Raw genomic sequence first — 25,038 nt, 5'->3', positions numbered from 1 at the left:
AGAAATACTGTACACACAGGATAGTACATTTATTTAAACAAATGAACTATATGTGCAAAGAAAGTGTTTTGTGTATTAAAATGTACCTGTTTTTGTTTTGTGTACTGTGTTTTGGCCTGATATCCTCATCCAGGCTTTGTTCCTTCCGTGTAGCAGATACTGCTATGGTAGCTCCTGGCTTCCTGCATTCCTAAACTGGATAAAGCAGTTGCCTAATCATTTACAGTCTGACAGTAACGTACAGTAAGTAATGTAATGTAAGTAATGACCACCTTAGAGTCAGCCTAACAGTATATGTTTGAACTTAACGTAACTTAACACAGAGAAGAACTTGCACAAATATGCAGAAAAATGAAAATGCTACACGGAATGCACCCTAGCCAAAAATAAAACCAAACCGGCTATATGATGGTGAAATCAAAAGATTTTAAAGGACTGTTTACTGTTTTCTGGTGGACACTGTTTATTGATATTACTAGGCTGACCCGCCTTTTAAGGCGACCAACATTTATTCTCAATTTGTGTGCGCTCTATGTGTACATCAGGCATGTAAGTGTAGGGAATGAGAACATCAAAGTGCCCATTCATAACATCTCCCGAAAACCTAAGTTTTTTTATCCCCTCGAGTGCCTGTCCCAAACTTGGAGTGTAGGACTCCATAATAATATACTTGAAACTCATAGGGGAACAACTCTCCGGCTGCCATTAGCTCAGAAATGGTACCATAAGTTTGAGACTTTGACATTTCAGTGAGATACTGAAGCTCATTTGTATAAGAGATTCCTGACGGCATCATTGTAAATGGCTGAAACCTTGACCGATTACTTAAAATATGTCGTACAATGTCAGCCCGAATCTGTACCGCTAAAGACGGAGTTTCATGCACTAAATAAGCTATAGATGAGAATAAGCAAGCACCATCTCCCCTGATATTTACTACGCGGTGAGGCATTTGTACTTCATCAACATTAATTATTTCCAGAGACATAATTTTGTCTATTTTTCCAGCGCATCGCGCACAAAAGCAAGGGTACAATGGGAGCACCAGAACTCTGCTTACATCGCGTCGCTTCGTACTGCAAGCTGCAAGTAGTAAGTCTGTGATAAGCGGAATACCGCTGCGCTTTGCACTCACGGGACGGAAGGACAATCCCGACCGCTTTTATATAGTGTCTTGATAGTTAATAAATGGGATGCTGAAAGAATGGTCTTAACTGGTCCAATTTTTCTTTATCTTTAAGTGGCTCCTTTCTTTTCTCTACAGATGGGTATTCATATATGAGAAGGGCTATCAGTCTGAAGATGGCATCATCAGCTCAGTCTCGGTCAAGGTTAAAGGAGTAACATCTACTAATGACAGTGACCATGGTTTCAGAGTCTGGGATGTTGCTGATTATGTTTTTCCTGAACAGGTAAGGCTTTTCTTACCTCTGCAGCTAGGCAAGACAGTAAAAAGACTTGAATCTACAAAAATAAACAAAATCAAATTAAACATCTGATTTGCTGTGGAATCACAACATGAAGGATCTCAGTTCAAAGATTTGTACTGTGGTGAGCTACTAGTGGTCAGTCACAAATCCACAAAGTCTGGCTCAGAAGTGGCAAGACAATACCCGGTAAGAGTAGGAGTAGGCTGTACTAGCCAGCTGTACAGAGATGTGTCTGAATACTGCAAGTGGAGAGCTTCCAGCTGATGTCTATCAGCCCCCACCTTTTCTGTGCATAATCTCCACCATGCTTCACCTGTCCACAGTGCAAATCCCATTCTTGCCATGAGGGGCCTCATGTATAACGCTGTGCGTAGAATTCACACTATAATATGGCGTACGGACAAAAGCGGAAATGTGCTTACGCACAAAAAAATCCAGGTGCATAAATCTGTGCGTACGCCAACTTCCACGTTCTTCCGCTACATAAATCCCAGTCAGCGTGAAAAGTAATGCATGTGCATGTACCTGCTGTCCCGCCCCAACTCCTCCCAGAATTACGCCTCTTTGAATATGCAAATCAATATAAATAGCCCTTAAGCTCAGCCTTCTGTGAAAAGACAATGGCAAAAGCACAGGGGAAAAGAGAAGAATTTCAGTGAATACCAAGTGGAGGCAAAGAAAAACGTACTATTTGTTGGTTTAAACAGTGATATGATCAACAAAAGGATGTTGATCGAGTGACATAGTGTGTCGGAGAAACTCGAAAGCTCAAGTTCACAAAGTCACACAGTGCCCGAAATAAAAAAGAAGTTGTCAGATATCATATTCGCCGTGAAAAGGCAAGTCGTAACCCACCGTCTGAGTGTCATATGAAAGCTTATTAGGGTACAGAGAAAAATAAAAGGCACACAGTGGGAAATAAGCACGAAATGTCAACTTTAATCTCGAAATTTCCACTTTAATCACGTATTTTATTTTGTCATTAAAGTAGAACATCATAAACTTCATGTTAAAATTGTTTAATTTACTAGTCTCTCAAATCCCATCGTAACTAAAGTAGCATGTTAAATGCTTTGTTTTGTATTTGATCTTCTATGTGCTCTATGCGTGTGAATCACTACGTGCTTCCGGGCTTTCTCTTCTTCCGACAGAACACAGAATCCATTACATTCGTAATATTAAAGATCTCTAAATAATTAAAATACTGAGATGTATATGTGATATCATTTTCATGATGATAGGAGTTAAACATGTTATTAAACATGGGAACACGGTGGCGCAGTGATTGTTCATGTCTCACGCAAGATGCTTGCTGCACCGTGCGCGACCTTCGATGAAATAATTTATTGTAGCAGTACTGTCTCTTTCAAACGTACTAACCCTCAATTCCTGTCCTTACTTTTCTTTCTCTAAATACCCAATCGCCACACAATCAGCTTTGTAATAGACGTTAAGCCATCTGTTAGCTTAGAACGACAATTCTTCAAAACTTTTAAGGAACATTGAATTATCTTCATAGTACGTGTTTAATTATTCTATACATTCAGTGTCACGTCAGACCCAGCAAGAATACAGCGCGAGGTAGGAAAAATCTGTGAATGGAGCGTCAGATCCTTGCTAGCGCTGCGACACAGTGTCCTCACATGTTTAATTATTAACAATATAGATTATTTAAATTAAGTTAAAGTTTTATCTGTTGTGATAATAATACAATACAATACAATACAGTTTATTTTTGTATAGCCCAAAATCACACAGGAAGTGCCACAATGGGCTTTAACAGGCCCTGCCTTTTGACAGCCCCCCAGCCTTGACTCTCTAAGAAGACAAGGAAAAACTCCCAAAAAAACCTTGTAGGGAAAAAATGGAAGAAACCTTGGGAAAGGCAGTTCAAAGAGAGACCCCTTTCCAGGTAGGTTGTACAACATAGACATCATAAAGATTTTGGGCAGCCACCCGTATATTGTTTTCCCAGCTGTAAAAGTTTGTTTTTTAAGCACGATGTGCATAGAACAGAGTCCACAACAGAACTGACTACAATAGACAAAGATGGAGGCTTTAAAGACCCGTAGAGGAAAGATGTCATCAAAAGGGCGTCAGTGATGTCAGTAAAGGGGCCGGCTTCAGATGTGACGTCAGCAAAGGGGCCAGCTCCAGAAGTGATGTCTTCTGAGGCTCTGGAACCTTGCAGGATTTCCCAGGAATGGTCTGTAGGGAACTGAGAAAGACAGTCAGCGCACTCCGCCGCCCCCTGGTTGGATGTTTTATTACCATTAGACCCTTTAGCTGCCTCCTACTCGCACGTGTGTGACAAGGCCCCACCTCAACCCAGACCCATCAGGTCGGGCGTCCTACACCGAGAGGTTGTGGGCACGAGAGAGAGCATCAGTGCTGGCATGGAGAGAGCCCTTACGATGAATTAGCGAAAACTTGTAAGGTTGGCGGTCAAGAAACCACCTAGTGACCCATGGATCTGACTCTTTGTGACAGGCCATCCACTGTAAGGGAGCATGATCCGTCACCAGAGTGAACTCCCAGCCCAAGAGGTAGTACCTCAACTGCGTAATCGGCCGTTTAATCGCAAGGGCTTCCCGTTCCACCGCTGCATACCTGGTCCCCCGATCCAACAGTTTCTGATACAGGTACATGACGGGGTGTTCAGCACCATTGACGCTTTGGCTCAGCACGGCCCCCAGGCCTGTGTTCAAAGCGTCTGTCTGGAGAATAAAAGGGAGAGAAAAATTAGGAGATTTAATATTGGTGCTGAAGTAAGAGCCTGTTTTAAGTCACGGAACGCAGTTTCCACCTTGTCAGTCCATACCACATGATTAGGAGCCCTCTTCTTGGTTAAATCAGTCAAGGGCGCTGCTCTCTCTGAAAACCTAGGTACGAACCAGCGGTAGTACCCGGCTAATCTGAGAAATGCTTGGACTTGCCGCTTGGTTCACGGACAGGACCATTTTAAAATGGCATCTATTTTTGAACACTGTGGTTTCACGGTACCCCAACCCACCAGGTAGACCAAATATTTAGCCTCTTTCAGTCAAAAGAAACATTTCTTGGGATTGATACGAGGCCCGGCTTCTCCTAGTGTCCGCAATACCGCAGTGACCTGCTGTATATGTTCCTTCCATGTGCTGGAGTAGATGATGACGTCATCCAGATAGGCAGCACTATACGCATTATGGGGTCGGAGCACTTTGTCTACCAGACGCGGGAAACTTGCAGGAGCCCCATGTAATCCGAATGGAAGGACACGATACTGCCAGTGTCCGCCACGGGTGCTAAATGCTGTCTTGACCTTCGCAGAGTCCATTAAAGGAATCTGCCAGTACCCCTTTTTCATGTCAAGTGTGGTCAAAAATTCTGCTTGTCCAAGCCTCTCGAGGAGGTCATCCATGCGAGGGGATGGGATAAGCATCAAATAAGGAGACCTGGTTAAGCCGACGGAAGTCATTGCAAAACCTCCAACTGCCGTCAGGCTTACTAGCTAAGACGATTGGACTGGACCAGGGACTATAACTTCCCTCTATCACTCCTAGTTCCAGCATTTGCTTGATTTTCAACTCCACTTCTGCTTTCTTTGCCTCAGGAAGTCTATAGGGGTGCTCTCGGATTGATCTCTCTGGATCAAATTCCCAATTCTTTATTATTCTTGCCTGCTGGACTGGAGATATTTAATATTTAATTCAAACCGCAGCCCCAATGGACGGCTCAGCTCTCTCCTCCGAGAGAGAGCTTTTTGTTTCATCCCCAAAAACCAGCCTATGTCTGTGTGTCCCTTTCACACTGTCCACTTGGTAAGCTACAAGCCCGGGATTGTATTTGGGGAGCGGAGCCTGACCCCCAAACGCACTCCCCCCCAGAAACCTGGCCCCGGTACTTTCCTACCTGGTTAGTTTCCTGTTCATGTCCCGGTTTCTTCTGGGACTGTATCCTGCCGACTACGCCACTGTGATAATAATACAACATAGACATCATAAAAATTTGGGGCAGCCACCCGAATATTGTTTTCCCAGCGGCAAAAGTGTAAGTTTTTTAAGCACGATGTGCATAGAACAGAGTCCACAACAGAACTGACTACAATAGCAAAGATGGAGGCTTTAAAGGCCTGTAGAAGAAATGATGTCTTCTGAGGCTCCAGAACCTTGCAGGATTTCACGGGAAAGGTCTGTAGGGAACTGAGAAAGACAGTCAGCGCACTCCGCCGCCCCCTGGTCGAATGTTTTATTACCATTACTCAGACCCTTTAGCTGCCTCCTACTCACATGTGTGTGACACTGTATAATATAATAAACATATTTTGCTGCATTTCATCTTAAAAATGATATCGTCATCATATGTAAATACGCACTAAATAAAGTGGCTCAGGTTGTGCAATATTATAACTATTGCAAGTTTACAGTGAGATAATTGTACTTATAAGTACAAACAGTTCTATAAGGAGCACTTGGTGGACTGATTGAGTGCATTTATAGTTCTTTCTGAACCGCGAGGTCCGTACAGGAAAGGCTTTGAAGCGTTTGCCGCATGAGAGCAGTTGAAATAGGCAGCCGGTGCTTGATGCTGTATACCAATAATTCTCTGCTGTACAGCTGTGATTCTGCACTCAGATATAGTGATATATGGAAAAAGATGATTCGCTGTGGCAACCCCTAATGGGAGCAGCTGAAAGAAGAAAAAGAAGGTGCAGTGAGAGTAACAACGCTAAAGCAGCTATGGCTATAATATAGCCAAATACTTTGGCTATTCCCTGGACCATTACATTGTTACAGGTTAATTACAATCAGATGCATTAAACTAATAAACAATATGCCGTTCGTTTCAGTGTATATGATAAAGCCGCGTCAGGAATGTGGATCTAAAAAAGAAAGGGTAACCACGCAGGAACAGTAACACTGCTTTGACGCTGGGTGCCGCCAGTCTGCAAAACCGACCAGAGAACTTGTGTATGCCAGGGTTGGAGCTACCGTGAAAATGTGCGTGGCTTTAGGCCAAGTTTAGGTTTTACACATCGCAATTTGAGTGTGGAAACATTCGAATGTAACATTTTTGTGCATACGCACAGTTTATACATGAGGCCCCAGGTGAATTGCTGCGGACTCAAACCACGAAGCCTTTTTGTTATCAAATGAGGAGAAAAGTGTGTGGATTGTATCCATCATCTGTTTCAGGTAGAGAAGTGGCTAGCTAACTCTTTACCCTCCAGCTGACAGCAGCACTAAATGTATACTTTATGAGAAGGTGAATGTTGGGAATCATTGAACACAAATTGATGTAATAAAAGAGACAGTTAAGAATACCAGACTTTATACAATGTGTGTCTGTCTACATTTTGAGTTCAGAGAGACTACAAGAACTATTTAAAGGAACTCACAGGGCAAATACCTAATTTTTTCAAAAGCTGTAGTTCTGTCATGCATGTCGAAGGTGTTTGTTTGGAACTACCTGAATAGGCAAAGTTTGCCACTGCATGAAGGGTAAATCTAGGATGAGCTGCAAAGATGAGAAAGAAAAAGTTAACAAGTTCTCTAAATAAGGAAGAGAATGTGGAACATCACAGGTTTATTTTTTTCCCAAAGGTGAATTCATCATCATAACCATTGGTAGTGTATAACATAATTTCAATGGACTATGATATTTGCTGATTGTGATCTGTAACAAGAGTAGAGAGCAGGTTGAGGAGACTCTGGAGAGGTGGAGATATGCTCTGGAGAGGAGAGGAATGAAGGTCAGTAGGAACAAGACAGAATACATGTGTGTGAATGAGAGGGTCAGAGGAATGGTGAGGATGCAGGGAGTAGAGTTGGTGAAGGTGGATGAGTTTAAATACTTGGGATAAATAGTACAGAGTAACGGGGATTGTGGAAGAGAGGTGAAGAAGAGAGTGCAGGCAGGGTGGAATGGGTGGAGAAGAGTGTCAGGAGTGATTGGTGACAGACGGGTATCAGCAAGAGTGAAAGGGAAGGTCTACAGGACAGTAGTGAGACCAGCTATGTTATATGGGTTAGAGATGGTGGCACTGACCAGAAAGCAGGAGACAGAGCTGGAGGTGGCAGAGGTAAAGATGCTAAGATTTGCACTGGGTGTGACGAGGATGGACAGCATTAGAATGGAGTACATTAGAGGGACAGCTCAGGTTGGAAGGTTGGGAGACAAAGTCAGAGAGGTGAGATTGCGTTGGTTTGGACATGTGCAGAGGAGAGATGCTGGGTATATTGGGAAAAGGATGTTAACAATAGAGCTGTCAGGAAAGAAGAAAAGACGAAGGCCTAAGAGAAGGTTTATGGATGTGATGAGAGAGGACATGCAGGTGATGGTGAAACAGAGCAAGATGCAGAAGACAGGACTATATGGAAGAAGATGATCCGCTGTGGCAACCGCTAACGGGAGCAGCTGAAAGAAGAAGAAGAAATGAAGATGACAGATCTACTTCAGGCATAAATGTACATCATCTAGAGTTACATTGGGATGATATATGGATTTGTGTGTTACTTACCATAGATGAATATTTCCAGACTTTCTGTGAAGACTATTGAGAAACGTGGAATCAATTCCACTAAAAAGAAACAAGGTTTCAATTGGATGAATTGACTCAATGCATTTTTAATTGATTGTAATAGGCTATTTACAAGTCTTTTGAGTTATGTTTTAAGCTTTAACGTAAGTTAAATAAAATAAAAAATAGCAAAATAGTACAGAATCAAATTGCAATATTTAATACTGTATTTTACTCACAGATATTAACACATTGTGATCTATGTATCATGATAATATTTCTTTCTAGTACTATATATTCTCACCCCCTATACAGAGGAAATCTGCTGGCTCAGTTTCAAATCCAAGTAACTGTCCTAATTAAAAATCAAATATTACACCACATTTTAGAATTACATCTTTATTTATTGTAATTATATACTTATCTTGCAAATATATTCTGTATATTCTAACATCCATGGCCTTTGTGACAGACATAAAATGAAATATAAATAATAAATGCTAAGTGTAAATTCTAAAGAGGACATGATCTAGATTTCTAATAAAAGTGTGCTGCATTCTCAGAAATGAAATCAACAAGAAAATAGCACTGCAGTCCATTTCTTACGTTTTCTACCCCATCCTATCTAGGCTTGGTGTGACTTAATCATGTCATCTTTGTCATTTTTTTGTCCCTTGTACACTTTGTGAACATTAGAGGGGCATGCTGGGTTCAAAGAAAGGTTAATTTATTTCTTAGTGTACCTTTGTTAGGCTTCTTTGTATACAGTATAGTACAATACAAAACAACACAATCTTTTCTTTTCTTCCTTTTTCCATCCTTCCTTTTTTCTCTGCTCCTCTCCAGGCAAGCTTCTTCTGTCTCCACTCCCGACTCTGACTCCCTGAGTGAGGCAGAGGAACTAAGCCATACCCTGAAGTACTTCCAGAGCAACGATATGTCCTGCTGGAAGCACCTCTAGGTTAGGCAGAACATCACAGAAACAGAGAAGCCTGTACCCAGTAGCTCTTTTTAGCGACACCCAAGGACCCAAACAGGGATGCCCATCAGAGCTCCAGTTCTCCAAGTCTTCCTCTGTCCTTCAACTATGGTCTTGTGTCAGGGAAAGGTGCCCCTGACCAACCTGGCTGGGATGCCTGTCCCTTCACATCCTCTTTTACAACCTCCATAACCTGAAATGTCAGTAAAGAAAGTCACATGTATGAATTCTCCAATATTAAAAAAGTATTATTTAGAAAAGTGTAAGTTTTTTTGATAAATATTGCTTTGCCTTGGGATAGAGTTCAGGCAGTATTTGAGGATAAAGTGGGCTTAGGTAATAAATTCCTCTTGTGGTTTACAACACCTTTTTATTGTTATAGCTTAGATATTACATTATTTTATGATATGAATATTTACAGAATGGGGCAAATAAAAGAAAGTTCTTCTGTGTTGCAAGACTATATTTTGAAATGGCAAATTGCTGCAGGTTCTTAAAGACCTTTTATCTACACTGTGCTTATTCTGTATGTATGGCAACCTGCAAGCATAACAGCTGTACACCTAACAACAGATATACAAAGCATTTATTTTTTTTAATTCAGTGAGAATGGCCCTACACAAAGAAAAGGGGAGGCGAACGACAAGCACAAACCATAATTAACTTGAAACCAAATAACTTGAAAAAATACCTGAAAGTTGTCCTGTACAGCAATTCTTTCTTGTCCATTCCATGTGATGTGCTCATACATGGAATTGAAGCAGGAAAACATTGTAAAATTCCTCTTAATTCTGAGTTTTGAAAGTAAAGCATCAATAATATTTACTGCTTGCAGTTGTAAGTCTGCAGTATAGATGTATCAGAAGTAGCTGAATTGTTTCCTTCAGCCACCCTTAATGTGTAAAGTGTTTACTTGATGAAGACTGCTTGATTTTCCAACCTTTATGTTCCAAATGCAAACTTCAACTGCTTTAAGTATGCACAAGTTATAAACTTTGTTTAAAGAAATCTGCCCAGCATTCTTATCTTTCATGAAATCCTATAGTTAAAAGTATACCATATAGTGACAATTAAGATATACAGTAGGTAGCTTATTCAGACTTTACAAGCATAGCTAGAAGAGTGCAACCATAAATGATCTCCTGCAAGGCAACACTGGGACTGAGACTTTTGACTTAGAATCTTGAATGGAAATCACCCGGTCTTAATCAATTTGTGTAAAGCATGGTGTAATTCAGTTCAAAATCGTGTATTGCACTTACCTCTCTTGACTAGAGATAATCTAGAATATAAAATGGACCTGACCTGAACTGTAATGTTATGAAATGCTTGCCTTACAAGTACATTGCTTTAGAAATGCTCTATACTCAGATCATATTGGGATTGACTCATTTGCAGGACAGATTTTGATTTACATTTATAGGTTTGGGTTTAATAAAGCATTAAGAGAAACCAGACGTACATTAAGCTTTTTGATGCCTCAGTAATTAGTAGAGACTAATGTATATTGGCTTGTATTTTCGCACTGCTAGGTAGTGAATGAGTTCTGAGATTTGATTTGATATAGAACATACATGTGTGGAAGTAACATAGATTCAATTCTGGCTCGTTCTTCATGTAATTGCCCCGCAGTGGGTTGGCGCCCTGCACTGAAAAAAGTATAACCTCCATTCAACTTAAAATAATTAAGGTAATGATTGACACTTAATATTTTCAATCTGAACCAATATAATTCTTTCCTGAAACCACAGTTTTTAAGTTGAGGCAAATCATTTAGAGTGAATGGGTGTAATAACATATTCCAATGTTGTAGTTTTTACATTTATTTAAAAATCTAGTGCAAATACACAAGCATTTTGCAGTGTAAATCTTAAATATACAACAAAAAATTATTAAATGTTTCTATAGCTTTCTTGAAAGTATGTTTTATTACGAGTCCTTATTTAAAATTAACAGTTGAGAAACAGGGTTACTTACCAGAAATCCTCCGTTATAAAAGTCTGCTGCTGAAAATGCCCAGACCTGTATAGCAACGTCCACTCCACTCTGGAAAGTGTTCTTCTTTTTTGGCAGTTGGAAAGCCAGCAAGCTGGAAAGTTCGACCGGAAGAAAATGCAAAAGGCCCCTCACACATAGCACACGAACAACTTAAAATATTAGGTTAACTGAAATAGGATTTTTATGTTTATTCCCTCTGTCATGGGCGGAGTGGTGGCTCTGAGGCTAAGGAGCTGCGCTGGTATCCCGAAGGTTGCCGGTTCGAATCCCCGACACTGCCAAAAAGGCCACTGCTCTGCTGGGCCCTTGATCAAGGCCCTTAACCTGTAATTGCTCCAGGGGCGCTGTACAATGGCTGACCCTGCGCTCTGACCCCAAGGGGTATGCGAAAACTACCAAATTCCTAATACAAGAAATTGTATAAGGCGAAATAAAGAACAAAAAAAAAAAAAAAAAAAAAAAATCATAACTTACTTTGGTACAAACAAACCAAATATTTCAAGCTACAACACTAAATGACTAATCTTAAGTTGCTTGAAAGAGAAAATTTATGTTGAATGAACAACATCAATGTTATGCTTTTTTCAGTGTGCCCAGGGTTTGTTTCCTGCCTTGCGCCCTGTGTTGGCTGGGATTGGCTCCAGCAGACCCCCGTGACCCTGTAGTTAGGATAACTGTAGTGGGTTGGAAAATGGATGGATGGATCTTCATCTAATGTAGCATTAGATGCTATTTTCCTTCCGTGTACATTTTCCTCTAGAGTCAGGTAGCTGCTCCCACATCTTGAGTGTGTGTCACCTTGTAATGGTCGCAGCAGATTCAGAAAGTAGATGGCTAGAAGCAGTTGCTATATGTATAGTGTCCATCTAGAGGATTTCCAGCTTTTATGCATATTTTTATCTTAATGACACACATTTCTTACACAAACAAAGCTTCAGTAAATCTTGGAACTGCTTTTCAGTTTATTAGAAACCTCTAGGAAATCACATTTGTTGTAGATAATTTTATGAAGAGTGTGAGTAAAAGCATGTAAAATTTTGCTTTGTTCTATGTAAATATTTAATTAGCTTATGTGTATTAGTATCTAATAAATTAAAACAGAAACTTTTTTATATGTTCAAGGGAGATGACTCCTTTTTGGTGATGACAAACTTTATCTCAACTAGGCAACAACAAGGCCATTGTCCTGAGGTACAGTAGACTTTGATTTGTTCTTATACATATTATTATTTATATATATATTTTCAGCTTTTCCAGTTTGCAAATATTGGAGTTTTTTTCTGATTTTCTTTATATTGAAATCAAAGTCTACTATATATAAAATCTGTGTCCATGTTTATTGTAAAAGTTGAACATATTTGCTAACTAATTTGTTATTGAAGTCATTCACAAAGCCATTATTATCAATGATTAGAGGAATAACATCTAGTAAGGTTAGTAACATATTGGTCAGATTGCTTTTAGTAACATTTCTCAATTTTAGTTATATGATGGCTAGCATGTTTTCCCATCTGCTGGTGTAATTAGACAAGATGTTATCATTCATTCTTGGTTCAGTCAACAAGCCTTTGTTCTGTGTGTTTTTTTCTGCTCCTAGTTTCCTATTCTTACTTTTCTTTTAATCTTTACTACACTAATCATACTTTGTATTTGATTTTGTAACTTTGTTGCCTGTATTTCTTGACCGTTTTTTCATTTGCTCCTTTTCTTTTATTGTTTTTACTGATTGTGTGTCTTTCTTCTTCACTTGTCAGTCCCATTAGTATGAAGCACACTTCAATGATTTTCCCAACTGCACACACCAAGTTGGTTACTACCAACTTATGTCAGGTTAAATTTATACAGTACATAAAGCTTGGATATGAGAACAGCTCTGTGTTTTAGTATAATAATTGTTTCACTAATTCCTTAACCATCCCAAGGAAAACCCTTACAGAAAATCGAATATTTGATGTGGTTAGCTGCCTTAAACTGATTTCATGTTTTTCCAACGCTGAAATACTTCAATGAAAGTCTTAAGAGAGTCAAATACAATGTATAAATGAAATAAATGAAAGTTAAATAAGTGCATGATTCTATTAGCTGAAATCAATTAGGAAAAAGAGGCAGTAATTAGATAAGTATATATGCATATCCTTTAACATTTGATTGTTAAAACATACTACATTATTCCAGAATTGTTTTGTTTGTCGACAAAGTAGACTGATTTTACTGAAGAATAAAGATTTATGTGATGAGACATTGCCATTCATATAAATAAGAACACTTTATTTGATGATAGAAACGGTTCAAGATCTGTTGACCTGTGCTCTTACGTAAAGTAGGAAATCCCTATTATTGTGTCTTCACAAGCTTGCTGTTACTGATAGCAGGCACCTCAATATAAAAATTTCCCAGATTTCTGCCATTTGCCTGGTCATCTTTTCCTTTATGTTATTAGTCCAAGATAAATTTCAGATAGTATTCCTCTTTAGTCTCTTTTGTCTGTTGCTTGTCTGCTCACTTTGGTTTTTCCACTTCTGGTGATTCTTGTGCTTTTATTTCAGTCTGTTTCAGTGATCTGCTAAACAAGGTTCTGATCTATAGAGGCTTCACTACTTCAAACTTAAGGGAACACTGATTTTAACATTAGCATTAGATTATCATTTCACCCATTTTGAAACTTACTTAATGTAGGTCATTTGCCACGGGGAGCTTGGGGGGACTAGTTGAAGGTATCACTGTAATGTTTTGGCAAAAAGTGGCAAGGTAGCATTCAATATATTATAAATACAGTTGACAATTAAGCTTTTTCAAAAATTAAAATGTTAAAACTATCTAATAAAAAAAACTAAAGGCAGGATATTTCAATTTATGTGGCACCCTTACATCACATTGACTATTGCAATCAGATGGGTACATTATTTACAAAAACTCCACTTGTTCCCAGTTACCAGGACCTCTGACCATATGTAGCTCTGACAACGATTGCAAGTATGGAACGTTAGAAAATGGTAAGTTTTTTTTTTTTTATATATAACCTTAATATATAGTTTCTTTATGGTTATAAAGTGTCAGTATGTATAAACCATACTGTTTATTAAGACTGTAATGTCTTAATAATAATAATTCATTACATTTATATAGCGCTTTTCTCACTACTCAAAGCACTTTCCACATAGGGAGGACCCAGGAAGCAAACCCACAATCTTCCACAGTCTCCTTACTGCAAAGCAGCAGCACTACCACTGCGCCACCTGTGAGGTCTTAGTTGAACATGATTAATTTATCAAGTTTTGTACACAGTGTTGGCATTCCTGTAAGGTAAACACTGTTAAGTGAACTGTCTGGAGTCTGAGATCATTAAAGCATTTCCTAATTAAACTTAAACTTTGTATTTCAGTTCAAGTTATCCATGATTAAAAGTCATATTCAGAGCTTTGTGCATTTATAAAATCAAGATGGCCAGAATGAGCATGACTTTTTTGCCTTGTTGTTGTTGTTAAAATAGAAAAACACCCTCAGATATCAAAAATGTGTTCTTTTAACAAAACACACAAGAAAGACTACAAAGTAATAACGAAAGCAACAAAAACAACAAAACCTATGCCAAACTGGGCTGTTTGATAGAGTAGCTTACGCACTTTTCCACCTTCCAAAAAACACAGTAGCACATCGCCCATCTTACTTCCCCTCTCTGTTTCTTTTGTCTTTAGAAACTGACCTGCGTTTATCTCCACTAATGATCTGATGGATACTTCCAGGAGAAGCCTCAGAATCACTTCTGAGGACAGAGACTGCACCACAAGGCTATAGGGCCAAAACTTACAAGCATTTTCTAGTAGCCCCTGATGTTGCAGAATAATTTTTAAAAGATTAGGCTTTTTATATAGCTTTCATCTTTTGACATCTCTGAGCAGCAAGATTTCCTATATTCCTAGTTCTACCCATTGAACTCGAAAAGTTTGTTTAGCTTCCTTCCAGCTCTCTGGTGACTTTTTCTCTGTTTAGCACGCATGGTTAATCAGTTTCTTGTCTTTTACAGCAACAGAAGGACTCACCAGCCCCTGGTAATACCTGCCTATCTACACTAGTGTGTAGAATTGTGCATTGAATATCGTGTAAATTTCTTATTCCTTCAAGGCCCCTAGTGGGTACATTCCTTGTCCTGTCCCATTATTTGGCACCTAATAATATTAACAAGGAAATATGCAAATACACACACACACTATATTAAATACAGTATTAAAAAGTGCAATGTCATTTAGTGATACATATTGAACTGAATTAAAATTCAGTAGGTCTTCCCTGTCATATTCATATGTTAATAGATACTGTAGTGGATCTTTTTTTTTTTTTGAAAACTAAAAACACTTATTTTTTTCAGGGATTAAAACCGGAAAATGTGTTGAATATAATAACAGCGCCATAAAGACGTGTGAAATCTATGGTTGGTGCCCGGTGGAAAATGACCTCAACATTCCTAGGTAAAGTATTTCTGCTAATGAAACTTTAAAAATATTTGGATGATATTTATTAAATGTATGAAGCAGTTGGCAAATATTTGCATTGGAGATCTACTGTATAGTAATCAAAGTCAATTTTTGTGGCAACAAACTATAGATTCTTGAGACTGCACAAAAACAAATAATTAGAAGAAAAATATTTTAATGTTTTGCTTTCGTGGTTTATAAGGCATATGAATGTCATAAAAAGCATTAGTTCATTCATCTAAAATACAACATTTGATTAAAGTGAAATAAAAAACAATTGTCGATAGAGAAAACAAGCTAGTGTAATTTGTAATCAATGACATAGTATATACAGTACTGTAAATGAGACAGTGCTTTTCAGGTCTAAGGAAGATTTCAATGCAAAGTGTGCAGCTCTTCTACATTACTATCCTGTATATGTTACTATTACTACTAATATATTATTCTTATTTTATATATATCATTTTCATTAATGCTACTTTGATTATTTTGATTTATAACCTATTATTTAATTAATTAATACTCTTCCTTAACTTATTCATCTTGATATGCAATGATTTAAAAAATTTTCTTATTATGAACTGTTTTTCCCCTTTTCATGTTTTATGCATGTTCTTTTCATTGTCATTACATTTTTTCTTTTTTTCCAATTTTAACATTTCACTCATTTTATGCATTTTGCTTATGTAGCATTTCACACTTCCTTTTTGGTATTTCTCTCCCTCTCTCCATTTCTTAAAGATTTATTACTATGAAGGTATACGGTGTTGTTATTTTTATTAATACTATTACTAGTATAATTTCTGTTATTAGTATTAAAATTAATTTAAAATTAATATTGGTAATATTTCTGTTTTATTAATCATCATTAGAATTAATATAATCAGATACTTAAGAATTTCTATGGATGGATGGTTTCCATTTTCACATGAATTAACACTAATTGTTTCTCAGTTAAAAATGTATTACTGATGGTGCAAGGAATCATGTTTTTAGTGTGCTGTGTTACCTGGCATGTCAGAAGACTGGGAGTATGAAAAGTCTGATCTTTGACTCGTTTGGTGACACAAGATTGGGGGTACAGTTTGGCAGATGGAGGGAGAGAGAGAGAGAGAGAGCACACTGCCTATATCACCTACTGTGTCCATATTGGAAATGTCACAGTGAAGTTAGCAGAACATTACAATAAATGCTAAATATTACTTTTGGAAATTGCATCTCAAATATTCACCCATTATATTGTACACTCCCTTAGCAACTGTGCTCCCAGAAGGTTAACTGTCGCTAAATGCAGAAAAAGCTTTTGATAGAGTAGAATGGGGATGCCTCTTTACTATTTTGTGCTAATTTTGGTTTGGTCCAGATATTGTAGCCTGGATTAAATTGCCTTACCCAAGAACAGCAGAAGGTAGGTAAACCATATACACTCAGATTATTTCTGATTACAACATGTAACCTTACACATTCATCCACTGTCTCCAATGCTACTTGCAATTGCTATGGAATCACTGGACATTTATTTTGGGAAAACCCACAAGTAAAACAAAATTTTAAGGGAAGGAATGTTAAAAAAATAACGGAAAATATGATTATGTTTGTTACTAACCCAAATAATATAATTGACAAATATAATTGACAATCCTGATAAATGTAATAAATTACTTTAATTAATTAAATTAATTATTAAATCAATCCAGAATAAGCATGCTTCTTCCAGTAAATTCATTACCACATAATAATATATTAAACATCTATCTACTGAGTGCTTTGGAACAGTTCAAGAATCTGAGAGTTACAGTTACAAGGAAGCCAGCCATCCATCCATTTTCCAACCCGCTGAATCCGAACACAGGGTCACGGGGGTCTGCTGGAGCCAATCCCAGCCAACACAGGGCACAAGGCAGGGAACCAATCCTGGGCAGGGTGCCAACCCACCACAGGACACACACAAACACACTAGGGCCAATTTAGAATCACCAATCCACCTAACCTGCATGTCTTTGGACTGTGGGAGGAAACCGGAGCGCCTGGAGGAAACCCACGCGGACACGGGGAGAACATGCAAACTCCACGATTTTTTTAAACACAATTTTGTTAGTCTGATGGAAAGCACTAAGCAACATTTCAACAGATGGTCAACTTTTCTCTAGCAGAGAAAGAAGTATGTCCTATGTAAAGCCTGCAGTAAGGAGATCATTGATTTACATCCCAGGTCCTCCACATGGAGAGTGCATTAAGTAATGAGGAAAGCACTATATAAATGTAAAGAATTATTATTATTATTATTAGTATTATTATTAATAATAAACTTTACCATTCATTACTTATTCCCAGTGTATGCTCTTTGTCTTATAGCCCTGCATTGCTCTTGGAAGCTGAAAGGTTTACTGTATTTATCAAGAACACCATCACATTTCCAGAGTTTAAAGTGACCAGGTAAAAAATGTTTTTTTTTTTGCTCTTACACAGGAACAAAGAAGTGGAACCAGATTCAGTTCAAGTGAACTGAAAATAGTGTAGTGTTACATTTTTAATATCTGATGCTATAGCAAGAATGTGCTAGGAAAAGTCATGCATGTCCCCTGGAGAAAAAGCAGACATCACCAGCAACAGAAGAATTAATGCGTTTACATGCACACACATAATTGAGTTAAAGTAGTTGAGTTTCTTAATAACTCATGTCTACATGCACAAATAATATTCTGGAGTTCTCCTTTAGCAAAATGCCCAAATGTTATTAAACTGTGCAAAAAAAGAGCATGTCTGTGATAATTTGCCTGAAGCAAACTCTTTTCTGCTTGGAAATGTGATTGAACTCTGAAAAGGATATGTGTATGTGTGATTTTTTCCCTACACCCAGTGCTGCTGGAATAAAAATAACACAGGTATTTTTATTTAAATGAAATCAGTATTGTGTTAGGTTACTCTTTACTTTAAAAAGTAATCAGACTATATAATGTGCGTCACTTTTAATGCATTACCCTACTGCTCTTGAGATTTTGTTTCTGAGTTTAGCACTGTACATTCAGCTTATCAACATAAATTTAGATATTCCTGAAATATTGAGACAAATTTCATCCAGGAACATGAATAATGTGATCATCAGAGCATTTGCCTCTGGAAATGTATTTTGTGGACACTTCTATTTGTGGCTGCTGAAAGCATGTGCAAAGCAAATATAGGTGCAGCCTGAAAAATTGCAATGGAGATGTGCAGACTACAAAATCCTAACCGTAAACCAGTTATGGGTTTACATGGCTGCATAAATGGATTATTCGCTGAGAAATCTGCCTCTGTTAATCAGGTTTCTGAGAGACCAATAATTCAATTTCTCTAATCAGAATAAGGGTTTACATGGCAATCAGGTTCTATGAAAAACTGGGTTATTAAAGTACATGTAAATACGCTAAATGTCACATTCTTGCACCTCCAAATTAACCAGACTAGGACTAGAAATGCTGTAGAGGCCAGGTGGATCACACAGGGCTATTGGATGTTAGGTTGATGGACCCTTCAAAATTTCTTCATTTATCTAAGCAGGTGGGGCACACAGATTATTTTGATCTGCTTTATTGCTTTAAAAAGTGGTGCTTGAAAAAACTGCTAAACTGATCTTAGATCAAGGGGAGGAAGGAATTAAGTTGATCTCAACTAATAAATAAAATAATTCAGACAATGTCTGACTTAAAAAATAAAAATACATATGTGTTTGGAAAATAGTGGAAAAAACACTAATGTATTAAAACACTGTCTGGCAGACTCTGTACCATTATAAGTCCAGGAGGATTGCATGAGATTGGTATTTTCATATAACTAAGTATATGGAAATGTTCAGGCTTAAATTTAAATGGAATATAATAGGATATATAATGAGTATAATATTAAACAATGTGTATTGTTTTTGAAAATTGAGGTAATTTCTGTGTCATAATTGAGCTGTTCTCATAGTTTGCATTCATGAACATGGTTTTCCTGGTTGTCTTTATTTCAGACAAATGTATGCAGATTTTATTGGAAACTCCATTTCCTGCAGCACTGTATTCAGACTACTTATATTTTACATATCTTTGTGAAGAAAAATGTCTCAATTTTTCTGAATATACCGTAATTGCTTGGAAATTTATCAAGTTTAGTTGGGTGGGTTGCTTGTCCTGCACGTGTTAATCCAATGACAAAGCAAATTCTTTCTCACCAGCCATTTCTGAAGATTGTGTCAGAATCTGTACCAATTTCAGGAGGTGGTGAGAAGTCATATTTATGTTGAACATGTGATTGGGATGAATGTTAGGACTTTTTTAAAATCAGTGTTTCTTTTTGAAATATTTGGTTTAAAAATTATTTGTCAACAGGAATTCAGGACTATGTTAACAACAATTGCATTGTTTACTAATATATGCAGATGCAAGGTAATCCTTCATGATTAGGTGAGTCAGGCTTCTGCTAGGGCTAGTTATCGCAGTGCACATATTTTAGAGCTCCTTGTACACATCAAGGGATAGCTGCCGTGTATTAACAATTCAGTAGGGGATAATACTAGAGATAAACTTTTTCAGTGCTGGATGATATTGTCATGTTCAGTGGGCACAAAAGGATTAGGAAATATGCTGAGATGCAGTAAACATTGTCCTAAGTCAACAAGACTTTTAACAGTTACTACCATGTGGTAACAGCTGGCCAGAAAATGGCAGCAAAGTGCTACATTAGAAAATGAGTGAACAAAAAAATTGATTTGAAGTAAAAAAAAAGAAGCTATATGTTGTGGTGTATCTCCTTTAAATAATTAGATTCCAAAGAGCAAATAAGAAAGATGACTATTATGTACATTCTGTACATAGTACCTCTGCTTTGTTCCTGCTAGACTTGCAGAGTATGCTTGCATGGTGAAGGTCACAATGCAATAATGCCAGGAGTAACAAGAACCAGATACGTAATCCATTGATGTCACAACTTTCAATGGAACAGCTACACAAAGATAGAATGAACATGTATTTTATTGATTTTTGATCCTGGCACGCATCGTCATCATGTGTACTAATTAAGAGATGCCATTTTTCCAAGTCAGAAACAAATGGACCACTCCAAATGGACCACTTGCCACAGCCTTTGAAAATAAAAAAACAGGAGTGTATCCTTATGCTGCTATTCTTGTCTTTAGAGATATTGGTAAAGTTTTCCCTTTAGATATTACTTCTTCAATACTAGAATTCCTGAAGCCTACGAAAAAACTTGTAATCCCAGCCCACCTTAAATCCCTTTGCACCTCTCCATCAGCGTCTTTTGTTTTGTAAATGTGTTGATCAACACAGGCAGCAAGCAGCCTTCTGTCTTATCCCCCGCATTGACAGAGCTCAACTCTCCCAGCTCGAGCCAAGGCTCCTTATCTGCGTGTGAGGTGCCTGGAGTTGTACAGGGTAAATAATACAGTATATCGTTATTTGGAATATATGCATTTCATGTGTGTTCTGTGTCTACAATGATCTGGGTAAGTGTAGGATGAAAGGAAATAAATGCGAGAAATACATGAAATGATCAACACATACCTAAAGCAGAAACTTTTTCCATGCTATACTAATAATGACGTGAACTGTATAATGTGTGAAGACTTTAGTCCAGATATCAAATAAACATGTGCACTTTTATTCAAGAATATAACCAAAGAAAAAAAAGCATTCGATTTACATGTTGCTGTCAATGAGTTAAAACTCAAGCTCAAATGTCAATCAACAGGGAGTTTACACGTATTGTATTCTTGAATGGTGCAGAGGTAAGAACTGCTGCCTTATGATCCAAAGCTTCCAAGTTTGAGAACAAGCACTCTGCGTTTTGAGTAGTGAGCTGCTATTATTATTATTTCTATAATATATTAAAAACATTCATTTGATTTGAGTCTGTAACACCCGGTGTAAATTTTGGCGCTAACTTTAGCGCTTGTTTTTTTATTATTCAGTTTTATTCTGTCAGTGATGTTCACACGGTACAACGAACTTGCCTCTGCCTCTCTGAGTTGATAGCATTTATCTCCATTCTTTTCACAAGAGCAGCGCTGTGGCTGATGCCTGCTTAGGACTATTTGTTGTACTGGCAATTAAACGTATGATGTCCCTTGACCGCTATCAGACTGGACAAAGCCAGGACCGTAACAACAGACAGCTTCTTCACAGTGCAAAATTTTGATTTTATCCTAATTCATTTATAGTTTTCAAAAACAAAAACACATCTGAAAGGGGTTTTGGCAATTGAAAATTCTAAAACTGATATATGGCTATTTGACAAAAAGAAATAGGAAAACAAAACATCTATTACGAGCTGTCCTGGAAAATAAATCTCTAGGGTGTGAAGAGGTCAATGGTGGTTTACCACAAGCAAGGCCTCAGTTATGCTTGGCATTCTATAATTTCATAAGCATATTCTGAACCTCACAGCTGTGTAAAATGAAGTTGAATAAGCTGTCAGTCACCATTGAATCCCAATGCTCTCATTCACTTTGACATTTACTTTCACTTTCATTTCATGGAGTGATGCAGTAGTCTGACAAAACATGAGTTGTGGTGCAACAGCAGAGTACCAGGCAGTTCATAATGCTTATCAAGCTTTTGTTTTTGAGCAAATATTTTAGAATCAAGTGCAATATGGACAGCCAACAGCTGTCTGTTAGGCTAGAATAGTGAGTCTTCATCCATGATTAAAATGCTGTGACCAATGGGTCTCATTTATAACACCATGCAGATACTTTATAGTTGCAGGCCCTGTGGCAACATGTTTGACCTTCTGCAGTATTTGTATTTGTCCTTGGTGTTTTTAGAAGACCAGCATCTTTGATTGTAAGTAATTCTCTTGGATGCATTCTTTTTAAAGTTTTCTTCAGTAAAGCGGGCACCCCCTACACTGGTGTATACTGGTATACTGTGTAGTGAGCATTAATCAGTTGAACAGAACAATGACTTTTATATGTCCTTTAAGAGTGTTTCATTCTCTTTTAAGACCTCAGTACCTTGTGAAAATCAATGTTCAAAAGTAGGAGCCTATTTAAAGATCCCATCTTTTTATATCATACATGTTCTGAGCTGTCTAGGTTTTATCAGTTAATTTGATTTTTGATATTTTTGTTTTAGGAGCAATTTAGATGAGTCCATTACTAAATCATATCTTGCAAACTGCACCTATGAAAAAGATCCCCTTTGCCCAATATTTAAACTTGGAAACCTCATTCAGATGGCAGGTTTTGATTTCAATGACGTAGCCTTGAAGGTAAGTGAGCAGAATCAAATTTGTTAATTCAGATGAAGGTTAGTTTATCTAATGCATTTTACCAAGTCAGAATAAATATTCTACATGAGATTATTCATAAAGAAAACCCAAAATGAATTATTATATATTATACACTCACATGTACGCACATTAGGTCTATCTCACCATTGAACACACTCATACTGTTGACAACATTTTCACATGCTGTTTGTTCATAACTATACCTCCCAGTAGCGCCTCACCACTGCAGTCACTTTGCAACAACATCATCCTAGTTTGACCTAACTGCTGGCATATTTAAACAGGCCCCTGACCTTCAGATTTTGAAATAGTAATAGAGTGTTTCTTGTCCTTGTTTATAGCACTTGTTTGTTGTTTTTGAATCATTTTGTTTCTCACCCCTTGCTTTTACCTAATGTTTTTCTTTTTTAGCTCTTGTTATACTAACCCATATCTCCTTTCATTTCAACTGTTAGCATCACTTTTAAGTGTAGAAGAGGAGGTTTACAGGTTTTCTTCAGATAAATGGACAAGTTTTAGATTACTTATTTAACCTTCTAATACAGTTTAATCCAGTAGTCTGTTTTTATGATAGAGAACGATGCATAAAATATCTGACCTAAGGTTCCCCCAGAATGCATATGAGGAATGAAGGTAGTGTCCATGATCTTACAGAGTTTGAGATGACTTCAAGGAATTTCAGTACAATGTGCAGTTTATATTCAGAAAGTTCAAGTTTTCTTAGACACGGTGATAAAAATTGTGAATCAGTGTAACCTACCCTAATTTGGAGTGTTCATAAGAAACATAATAAACAAGAATAGTTGCATCAGATATTTGAAATAATGAAATGTGTGCTTCAATTTGAATGTTTGAAGTATAAATATTTTCAGTTGTTAAAGAATTGTCTTTTTTCATTTAATGGTAGAGGTTCATAGAGAGCTAGATCACTAGTAAAGTATCAAAAATCAAAAATAATATCAAAATCATAACCATTGACCTTCAAATAGCCTAAAATGATACTCCACATTATTGTGTTTGAAATTAGTCAATTTTTTACCTTTACTTCACTTTTAGCATGTAGAACTATCTTGCTCAACTGGAAGAATTCCAGCCCACCTCGTTTAAGTCAGTGGGTAACTGGTATTATATACTATTTTAAATTTGGAAAAAAATCTAATACTCACTTAGAGGATCTGTTTTTTAAAACCTAGCAGGATCAAATCAATAACATTTTAGATTAAGCTTTTAAATTGGGTTAAAGGAGTCTCTTCCCTCTTTTCTTAACTCTGGTTGTTGGCCTTCCTCTCTTTCTCTTGGGTGGGGGTTGAATTGAATTTAGTTTTTTTTAAGTTTGACTTGTTTGTATGGAATGTTACTTTCTTTTAATGAATTCAATAAAAAATAATAAAAAAAATATTACCCAAAATAGAGAGGAACTACAGAAAGCTCGATATCTTGCACACTAAGCATAAAGATTAGTTGAATGGTATTTCATGTGTGACGGTTTTCTCATACTGGCAATTCAGGAGGTGGCAGACAAAAAAATGAAGTAATATCAAAGCATTCATGAGTAATTCTTATGAACACAATATGAAATTTGTAATGACAGCTAAATGATTGTTTCATTTAAAGTAAGTGTAGGTGTCAACTCTTAATAATAGTGTTGAAGAAATGAGTGAGGATTTCATTGCATCCTTTTGTAAATCACCTGAGACTTTCCTCTTTCTCTATTATATAAATGACTACAGTTTGTTTTGTGGCAAATCTTTGTTTCATTTATTTACAGAAAGGGTGTTAAATCAGCAATAATTATCTATTCAAATATTACAGTGAACTTTGTTTGTTTCACAGGGAGGAGCAGTTGGAATTGTAATCAAGTGGGACTGCAACCTGGATTTTCCTGAAAAGTACTGTAGGCCAACATATGAGGTCCACGGTCTGTATGGAGGAGGGAAACAGTCTTCTGCATCACTGGGCTATAATTTTAGGTATGCATGCTGGAGAATGTGCTGTTTTTCATATAAAGCTCAAGAAAACAGACAGATTAACAGTCTAATGTAACCATCCTGATACTATAAGTTTCTGTGTCAGCTTCAGTCAAGTTGCAATTCTGATGATTTAGTGTAAATGTTGACTTCATTTTGAATATGGTCAGAAGAATAAGTAATGTACTACACAATATAGTTACATAAATTATATCATGGTTGTTAGAAAATGTTTTAGTGCTATAGGTATTTTTCAGCTGGCACAGCAGTTAGCACTGCAGCTTCTTAGCCGCATAGTCAAGTTACTGTGTATGAGTACTTTGCAAGCTCTCCCTATGTCTACGTGGGTTTTTCTCCATATGCTCCATTTTTTCTTTCAATCTCAGATACTTGCCGTGAGGTGAATTGGCCCAAATTCACCTAA

The 25,038-nt window shown here is 37.3% G+C and overlaps 1 protein-coding gene across 1 annotated transcript in view; it reads left to right on the top strand.

The window, feature by feature from the left end:
• p2rx1 (purinergic receptor P2X, ligand-gated ion channel, 1) overlaps positions 1 to 25,038 on the top strand; it is a 59,874-nt gene that overhangs the window by 10,452 nt on the left and 24,384 nt on the right. Inside the window, exons 2-8 of the mRNA XM_028807019.2 lie at positions 1,265 to 1,412; positions 12,029 to 12,097; positions 13,836 to 13,899; positions 15,273 to 15,372; positions 17,734 to 17,814; positions 22,491 to 22,626; positions 24,481 to 24,617. Coding sequence (XP_028662852.1) covers positions 1,265 to 1,412; positions 12,029 to 12,097; positions 13,836 to 13,899; positions 15,273 to 15,372; positions 17,734 to 17,814; positions 22,491 to 22,626; positions 24,481 to 24,617 — 735 coding nt within the window. The remainder of the gene's footprint in view (positions 1 to 1,264; positions 1,413 to 12,028; positions 12,098 to 13,835; positions 13,900 to 15,272; positions 15,373 to 17,733; positions 17,815 to 22,490; positions 22,627 to 24,480; positions 24,618 to 25,038) is intronic.

This window comes from Erpetoichthys calabaricus, chromosome 8, assembly GCF_900747795.2.
Source record: "Erpetoichthys calabaricus chromosome 8, fErpCal1.3, whole genome shotgun sequence".
In the NCBI taxonomy this organism is placed as follows: domain Eukaryota; kingdom Metazoa; phylum Chordata; class Cladistia; order Polypteriformes; family Polypteridae; genus Erpetoichthys; species Erpetoichthys calabaricus.
This window is presented reverse-complemented; position numbering and strand designations above follow the sequence as displayed.